At 35.7% G+C, this 9,913-nt stretch overlaps 1 protein-coding gene across 1 annotated transcript; it reads right to left on the bottom strand.

Moving 5' to 3' along the window:
- Nucleotides 1–1,805: 1,805 nt before the first annotated feature.
- On the bottom strand, nt 1,806–6,290 carry C9H7orf78 (chromosome 9 C7orf78 homolog). Its single transcript, XM_084978600.1, is given in 5 exon segments — nt 1,806–1,901; nt 2,467–2,609; nt 3,365–3,449; nt 5,869–6,197; nt 6,200–6,290. Coding segments are annotated over 5 exon segments (744 nt in total).
- Between the last annotated feature and the right edge of the window lie 3,623 nt (nt 6,291–9,913).

Genomic DNA, 9,913 nt, shown 5'->3' with positions numbered 1-9,913 from the left:
CCAAATAAGTTAGAGAAAGACAAATACTGTACATCACTTGTATGTGGAATCTAAAAAATACAACAAACTAGTGAATATAACAAAAAATAAGCAGATTCACAGATATAGAGACTAGTAGTTACCAGTGGAAAAGGAAATGGGGGTGTGCAAAATAGGGCTAGGGGATTAAGAGGTACAAACTACTATGTATAAAATAAACTACAAGAAGGTATTGCACATCATAGGAACCATAGCCAACATTCTGTAATAACTATAAATGGAATATAACCTTTAAAAATTGACTCACTATATGTTGTACACCTGAAACATATAATGTTGCACATAAATTATACCTCAATTTTTGTTTGCTTGTTTTTGTCTTTTTTAGGGCCTCACCCATAGCATATGCAAGTTCCCAGGCTAGAGGTCGCATCAAAGCTGCAGCTGCCAGCCTAAGCCATAGCCACAGCAAATCCGAGCTGTGCCTTTGATCTATACCACAGCTCACGGATCCTTAACCCACTGAGCAAGGCCAACGATTGAACCTGAGTCCTCATGGATATTAGCTGGGTTTGTTACCACTGAGCCATAATGGGAACTCCATCTATACCTCAATTAAAAAAAAAAAAAAAAAAAGAAAGAAAAGAAAAGAAGGTGGAGGGGAAGCTATGCTAAAGGTAAGCCCTGGGTTTGTTGATGCCTGGCTGGACAAGGGTATTCAAATAAAACCCAGTGGGTAGGAGAGGAGGATGTTGGGAGGATGACTCCCAGGAGATGACTGAAGGCATGTGAGGAGTTAGAGGGCAAGTGCACCCAGGCTTCTCAGGTGACCGAAAGTAGGAACTCACAGAGGCGAGGAATACAAGTATTAACAGCATGTGGAAATGGAATATTTTCTGTTGCCTTGATATGAGGCAAAAGTCCGGAGCTGAGAACACAAGGAAATAAGTATTCCTATGTTCCACAAAGAAGCTGCGAGAAAACATTCCTACGGGACTTTTTAAAAGGTAGATGGGCCAGACCAGCTACTCTCACCCTCTACTCCATCCAAATTAAGTAAATGATGAAAACTCTGAAGGCACTTTTTTTGGGGGGGGGTAGGGGGTGGGAGGAGCAATGCAGTGAAGACAGATAGAAAAAAGTGATCCTTGCCAAGCCAACTAAGAATCACCATTTATAGAGACTGAAGGTGCCTACAAGAGGGGGAAACTGTCAGAAGCAGACACTTAACCAAGATGCTGGTGAAACCAGAGGTGCCCCAAAATAAAGGTAAGAACGTGGGCAGGTGATAAAGGAAAAGGAAGGAAGCCAACAAAGTGCTAATAACTACTGAGACACTGGTGTTTAACCCTCTTGGGGATCCCTGGGGAACACTGTAAAACAACCATCTCAGGCCTTGCTTCAGGGCTGCTGCTGGTAGATATTAAGCTGTGAGCACAAAGACCTGCTGTGGTCAGCTCCAACAGCCAGGAACAACTCTCACGCAAGGAGATGTGGATACTGGCTACCGGAAGTTAAGCAGAAATGCTCTGGAATGATCAAGACTAAAGGGAGTTGGCTGGCATCAACAGTGACTGCAAAATTTGGAATTGTGACATGGTCACTGGTAGTTTTGCAGAATTCCACTGAAACCTAGGAAAAAATAGTAATTATCTGGTCAAGGGACTAGATTCTTTCCTACTCCACTTAAAATGGTTTAAGCACCATGCAAATATTTCATTTATAATTCCTATGATAATAGAGCTTCTATAGGATGAAACACATAATATTTTAAACAGTCATTTGATTAGTAATTCCAAAGAGTTAATGGAAGTGTTCAACAAATCTTAAAAAATGTGCCCACTGTTCTTGCATGTCTTAGTAAACGTTTCTTCCACACGATCCATAAATGCACTGTATGCATCTCGCCGCCTTCTGTGTCTCTTAACAAATGCAGTACAAAGTAAGTTACCACAAAGCAAACATGTATTGATTTTAATTTTAATTTATATTTTTTAAATTGTCATTTAATAATTTTTTGCTTTAAAAGCTTGCTCTATATGCCAAAAACACACCTTGTTCTGCTTGGACAAATAGGGCTTGTCAAAGCAGCCTTATTTGTCCAGGGGAGAATTTGAGCCATAAGGCATGTGTTTAAGCATTTGTTTCTGAGTATATGACAGAACCTACTTGTCAGGCCTTCTTATTTGAATGCAATTCACTCAAAATGGGTCCTCCAAATGAGGTAGGAGTAAATTTGGGGATAATTCTTCACAATATTTAGGCCTCAATCCACCATACAACCTCTCTTGGTACTAAGAAAAAAAATCCAAAATTCTAGATAATCCACTGTTTGCATTTTAAGAAAAAGCAGAAATCTGCATGTTTTACTTTTAAAGATAGGAATATTTTTCCCTACAACAAATGAAAAACTCCTTCATTAAAGCAATCATTAACAACAGTGCTGGAGACAAACCCCAACAGCTATAGAGACAGAAGCAACCTCACCGTGTATGAAGCAGATTTAACGGGCCATGGGGCTTTTGGTAAAATTAGCTTTGAATCCCATGTGCATCCATGCGGCTTGTAGGTGATAAATCTTTCTGCACTGTTCTTCTGTTGACCATCTTTCAGCAATGGGCACCCATGTACTACAGACATGAGGCAAATGAGAAGTTAAGCAATTACATGGATCTTTGTTTATGATATTTCTTTGAATGTAGTCTCATTTTGGGATCAGGACCCAGGAGTAGTAAATTGTTGGACAATTTATAAATACAAATTTAAATAAAAATTTTGGTTATCCTTTCTACCATTTTTGCTGGATCCAATTATTACCATTTCCTTTTACAGATGAGGAAACCAAGATATAGACAGTTCAGATAATTAGGGCAGTGAAGCCAAGGTTCAAAGCTACACACCTGGCTTCTCCAGTCTATATTTTCACTCACCAGTTCTCTATACAGAAAACATTGAGTTATAAACTCAATCTTTAATAATGTATTAAAAGTTGTGGATAGTAAAGCATATGGATTGTTGCCATAAATTAAATAGAAATTTTAAAAATTTACTGTATCATTAAAGATGATGTTAAAAAATACCTTTGAAATTACTTGTCTTTGCAAATATTGCCATTAAAATATAATGCAGAGGAGTTCCTGTTGTGACTTGGAGGGTTGTCTTTGTGAGGATGTGGGTTCCATCCCTGGCTGTGTAAATCACAGATGCAGCTTGGAGTCAGGGTTTGCTATGGCTGTAAGTAGGCAGGCAGCTGCGGCTCCCATTTGACCCTTGGACTGGGAACTTCCATATGCCTAAGGTGTGGCCCTTAAAAAAAAAGATACAATGAAGTAAGTTTATTTATTTTTTTTTTTGCCATAGTCATAGCATTATGATAATAACTTACCTGTACTTAGGTGTTGTGACTTAAATTTTAATCCAAAAGGGTCCTTTTCATAAGCTGTCACAAAATTCGGTAAGTTACGTTGGTACTAAATATGTAAAGAGAAGATTGTATTATTACTAATAAGTGTTGTTTCTTATTGCTAATATTATATTTGGAATTTACTTTTTCCAAATATGAAATATTTCACCAGTAAAATGCAATTTTAAGGCATATAAAACTTTGATATGAAAATTTGATAGAAAAATCTAAGACATCAGGATACTGTATAACCAATTCATTTTATAGTGGAGCAAGAACTTCAATTATCCTTCTGTGAATAATTCAGAAATGGTATTTTAAATATATCTATTCAGAATTCGGCAATGTAATCTTAAATGCAAAGAGAGATACATGTTTTATTTCCTGAACTGAATTTATTTCATGCAATAGGAAAAATATTGAACAAAGCTAAAATAATTTGCTGGAAAAGAATAAATATTGATTGTTTTTAGTAAACTATAATACAAAATTTTTTTAACATGGTTTAAATGAACCAATATGAACTGAAATAGAATCTGTACACTTCTAGAAACTAATCAAATAAAGCATCCTAAATGTCCCTGCTTGAAATCTGAATTAATGTGGTACAAAAAGACTGAACTTGGGGATATCAAGGAGAAATCAGGAGTTCCCATCGTGGCTCAGTGGTTAACTAATCTGACTAGGAACCATGAGGTTGTGGGTTCGATCCCTGGCCTTGCTCAGTGGATCGAGGATCCAGCATTGCCATGAGCTGTGGTGTAGGTCATAGATGCAGCCCGGATCCCACGTTGCTGTGGCTGTGGCATAGGCCAGAGGCTACAGCTCCGATCAGACCCCTAGCCTGGGAACCTCCACATGCCCCGGGTGCGGGTGCAGCCCTAAAAGGACAAAAGACGAAAAAAAAGAAATCAGACAGAGTTCTCTTCTTCGTGAGAGATTCTTTGTACCACCACAAGCAAATAATAAAATATTAAAGGTCCCAAAGTAAACTCCCTAATACAAGATTTTTCATCTTTAGTCAAATCCAGTGTGAACCAAGTTAGTTTAGAAAAAGCTTGTTTGTAAGTCAGTAACAAGACTGACACTGGGTGGTTGTACAATTTATATCATGCAGCCTCAAATTCACTCTTAAAAAAAAATTAATTTAGCTAAAATTTAAAAGTCCCCCATTTCTTAAATTTTACTTACCCAAGGCTTGTAACTTTAACTAGTAAAATAGTTAAACCAATAGCATTTAATGTTTAATTGACCTCCCCTCATCTCCAAAAGGTAATATATATCATTTACTATGAATAGAAGTGTTTAGGTGCTCTGGACAAGTAAAGAAGGTTATGGATCAAGCCTTCTTTAATTTCACAGCTTTTATCCTAATAGCTCCTAAGAGTTCACACTTATTGAAAACTTTGATATTCCAAATCCTGTTGTGAGAACTTTGTGTATAATTATCTCCTTCTTTACTTAACCATATAAAAACATGTAGTATTGTTATCCCAATGTATAAATGAGTAAAGAGGCTTAATAACTTGTCCAGTTATTAGAAAGTGAGAGAACTGGGATACCCTAATCCCAGAGGCCATGCTGTTAACTGCTTTCCTATATTTTTCCCACTGAAATAAATTTCTTCCTTTTTCTAGATTTTTCAGTATTATCAGTCTTATTGCTTTTTTTTTTTTTTTTTACATAGAAAGAAACATAATTATGTGTTAAATCACAGCTCTAAGTATAGGATATATTCATATTCTAGTAAAATTATATTTTGACTTCACTTGCATCTCCTTAAATATATATTCTCCATCACCATTTTAAATTAAAAATCTTTTTTTGTTTTTTTAATTTAAAAAATTCTTTTTAATTTCCCCGACACATTATTTTTTTTTCTACTGGATAGCATGGTGACCCAGTTACACATACATGTATACATTCTTTTTTCTCACATCATCACGCTCCATCATAAGTGACTAGATATAGTTCCCAGTGCTACACAGCAGTATCTCATTGCTAATCCATTCCAAAGGCAATCTAATTTTTGCTTATATATTAAATTATTAACTATTAGAAAGACTCATTTAAGTAATATAATATCTACTCTTGGTCAATTTTCTTTCTCTCATCCACTTGTTCCAGGAATTAGTTTCATTTCTACCACACTGTAAACTCCTGGCAACTGAGGTCTGTTCTCCAATCACACCTCGTTCAAACTTTTCATAAAGTCAAGAAAGCCATCCTTGGGTTGGCCATTCCACCTGGCAGATAAAATCCCAATCAGCAACATTAACCAGGGTCTTACCTCTCCTTTATCATTTCTTGCTGAATTTGAATTATATCATTCCATGAGAAATAAAAATGGAGGTTTATACTCAGTATATCCACATATATTTTTTTTACTCATGTTAGAGTTTTCATAATTAAGAAATAAATAAAATAATATATTTTCCCCTTACATGTTTTAACTTATTTTGAATCAAATGCTCTTTTTTTTGTACCTGTCGAAAGTCATGTGGTTTTGGGTCAATGTATACACCATTTGGATATTTCCCATTCTCTACAAACATTAATTTTGCTTTATGTGAATCCAGATGTGGAAATGTAGTTATAAATTTGGGAGATATGGCCTTTTGAGGATGACTCCTTATTCCAGGCAGGTGAAGAACTGTTCCTGGAAAATTGCTTTTTTTCTTCCTTTCTTCTTCTTTAATGGTCCTTAATGGTTTTTCTGGAAGTCTTAAAGATTTATACAGTTTATAACTGAAATCAGGAGGCTTTATTTCCCATGTTTTGACTTTTATTTCAGATTTTGGTGGTTGCAGGACATTTTTTTTCCATTCGGAGTTGAGATTTTGTGGCGAACACTGCAGCCTCTTTGCAATATCCATGGCCCCTCTGCCTTTCTGGGACTCAAGGACATTTTCATATGTTGGAATCTGCAACAGACAAGGACATTGGTGAAGTATGCCACTGTAGCATCTGTGTATTGAATATTTTCTTTCCAGGCCAGAGTAATCTCTGAAAAAATTTATGAAGCAGAAAAAAAGCTCTGAAATGATGGGGGGGGGGCACCGTGGAGAAGAAGAAAGTGTCACAGCTGCTGCAAGTATTTATTCAGCATCTTTGTCACAGCAGTCACTACTCTAGGGGCTATGAATTCAAAATGATTAACTTAAAAGTATATATGGCTGAGTCACTTTGCTGTACAGCAGAAATTGGCACAACATTGTAAATCAACTATATTTTAATAAATAAATAATTAAATGATTAACTTGAAATCCATGTCCTTAAGTAATCAAGAGGCTATTGGGAGAAAGACATGAAACAAAAAATAAAATCTGTGTAATGTTACAGATACTGCAACAGTGTTATGAAAGGCTAGGAGAGTGCTCAGCTAACCCTTATTGGGAAAACAGAAGTGACATCAAAATAAAAGTTATCAGGAGTTCCTGTCTTGATGCAGTGGAAATGAATCCGGCTAGGAACCATGAGGTTGCGGGTTCCATCCCTGGCCTCACTCAGTGGGTTAAGAATCTGGCATTGCCGTGACCTGTGGTGTAGGTCGCAGATGTGGCTCTGATCCCGCGTTGCTGTGGCTGTGGTGTAGGCCCGCAGCAACAGCTCCGATTCGACCCCTAGCCTGGGAACCTCCATGTGCCACGGGTGCAGCCCTAGAAAGACAAAAGACAAAAAAAAAAAAAAAAAGTTATCATTTGAACTGATCTTGAAGGATAAACAGAAATATGCCAGATGATAAAGGAAGGAAACAACATTTCACTAAGGCACAGAAAGTATGTAAAATTCTAGGATGTCTATGGTCACATAAACTATAAGAAATGCCTTGGAACGTCAACTGCTGGGATCATGGATAAGAATCATGACTTGCTCATTGTAGATCTATGACAAGGAAATGGATGGCGCACTTCTAGGATTTAATAAATATATCATTATGTTACTAAACAATGCCAGTGAATTTGGAATCTCCATGGAAGGAGGGATAATAATCAATTAAGAGATATTTGGCTAAGTGGAAATAAAATAATGCTGGCTCCTGGGAAATAAGGACCTGAGATGGGGATGTATTTCCTTGTCCTGTGCTAGAATTTTGCGTTGGCTGATAAACAAAGTAGAGGAGCTTCAACATTCTAAATGCTATTAGGCAATAATTTTAAGTTGCAAATGAAGAGAAACTACTGTGGAGAAAATGTCAACTTGAAAAAATAATAATAATATTTCATAATATAAAATAAATTGTTTTTCACTTCTACTATAAATATTTTTAAAAAGATTTTAAATTCCTATGGCCCATTGAAAGAAAAGCAAGAAGCACATGCAGCAAGAGCATAGCATATGTATGTGAGCAGCAGTTCAATATAAAGCTAGAAAATCGGTTGAGGTTATATTAGCAAGGGTCTTTCATGATACATCAAGAAATTTTAATGAATTAAAGATGACGCAAAATTTCTTAACCAAGATAATACACAAGGGGATGAACAGTACATGGGAAAATGTCAAAATAATAAATAGATTTAAACAAAGTACATGTCCATTGCTTAACTGGAGGTGTAGGCCTATGCCTAAATCAGGTTTTGCTGCAATAATGCTATCTAACAAACTGCCCACAAACTCAGTGGCTTAAAATAATATTGAAAAATATTTCTCCACAAGTTATGGGGAAGAGGGAATTGAATTTAACTAACAGGTACAAGATTTCTTTTGGGGGTGATGGACATGTTCTGGGATTAGATAGTGATGTCAGTTGCACAACATTGTGAATATATGAAAAACCACTAAACTGTAACACTTTAAAATGGTTATGTAGTGAATTTATGTTATACAAATTTTATCTCAATTAGGAAATAAACAAACTCATCATGAAATCATGTTGGATAAATTTCAGTAAATTTAAAAGACAAACTTTTTTTTCTGGTAAATAGAACAAGATTATAGGTGTTACCTAATTGAATCTACTTAAATTTTGCAAAAAATAGTCTAAGAGAACAAGAAGCCTTCTGTACAGCAAAAGAAGCAATCAACAGAGTGAAAAGGCAACCTATGGAATGGAAGAATATATTTGCAAACTGTTTATCTGATAAGGGCTTGAAATCTAAAATATTTAAGAACTCCTACAACTTGGGACAAAAAGTGATCTGATTTAAAAATGAGATAAAAACTTGAATAGACATTTCTACAAATACATTATACAATGTCCAACAACATATGAAAAGATGCTCAACACCACTAGCTATCAGGGAAATGCAAATCAAAACCAGAAAGATATATCACCTCACACCTGTCAGAATTGGCAATCAGAAGTCCATCATCCCCTCTGTCCTTGGAATGTGAACTTCACTTGTCTTTCCTGCTCTAGAGGCTTCCTAAGGACAGATACAGCCTTGAGATAGTAATATGGTGCTGAGATTATCTCAATGGAATACATGATGAAGCCCAGAGAAAAAACTTTTAAGATTCTCGTGTGAGTGGGGTACAGAGATCTATTCATTTTGCAGCTGCCCAAGTCAAGCAACATATGTAAATTCCTTTGCTTATTAAGCCTGCCCACCTCCCAACCTGGAATGATCTGCTTTTGTCTTCCCTCTCTCCCTGCCCTCCATGTACAGCAGCCAGTTTCAGATTATACCAGGGCAGCTCCCAAGGAGGTTGCAAGTTAACAAATGGATAAACAAAGTATCATATATACACAAAAATGAAGCAGTATTTAGCCTTTAAAATGTCTGAAATTCTGCCATATGTAGCAATATGAAAGAACTTAGAGGACATTATGCTAAGTGAAGGAAGCCAGTCACAGAAGAACAAATATTTAATGATTCCACTTATACAAGGAATCTAAAATAGTTAAACACAGAAACAGAGGGTAGAATGGTGATTGTCAGCACCTGAGGGTTAGGGGGCCTGAGGGACTGCCATTAAACAGGTATAAAGTTTCAGTTATATCAGATGAATTAAGTTCTACAGGTCTGCCGCACAATGCTGTGCCTATACCAACAGTATTGTATTGTGCACTTGAAAATCTGTGAAGAGGCTAGATCTCATATTAAGTATTCTTACTACAACTTTTTAAAAAGCTGAATCGAGACAAAGAAGAATGCTGCTTAATACCTGAGTGAGAAGATTAGAAATTTCCGAAGTGTTCAAAAATACGTTATCTTCTAAATATTATATTAACTAACATCTGAGGGTGACTTGGATCTATATTTAGAGGATAACATATTTGATAAATATTTCTAAATATGATATTAAAAATAAAGGAGATTTGATGAATAGGGAACCACTTATAATCTCTAGCAAATTACTATAAAATGCATTAATCATTAAAATATCACACTAACAAAATAAGTAGAAATAGGATGTAGGTTTACTATTCCCTAAGCAATGCTAAAAATATAAGTTAAATAATAAAAATATCTTAATTTCATGTTTCTGCATTATACAGTAAACAATGGAAATGTCTGTATAGGATTTAAAAGTGTTTGTAAATAAAAATAAAAGTGTTTGTAAATAAATGTCTGTATAGGATTTAAA

The sequence above is a fragment of the Sus scrofa genome, chromosome 9 (assembly GCF_054392235.1).
Source record: "Sus scrofa isolate SSC_HxYL_T2T_F1_AM1 chromosome 9, Sscrofa_HxYL_maternal_Yorkshire_Landrace_v2.0, whole genome shotgun sequence".
NCBI lineage: Eukaryota > Metazoa > Chordata > Mammalia > Artiodactyla > Suidae > Sus > Sus scrofa.
The sequence above is the reverse complement of the archived record's forward strand: the minus strand, read 5'-3'. Positions and strand labels throughout refer to the sequence as shown.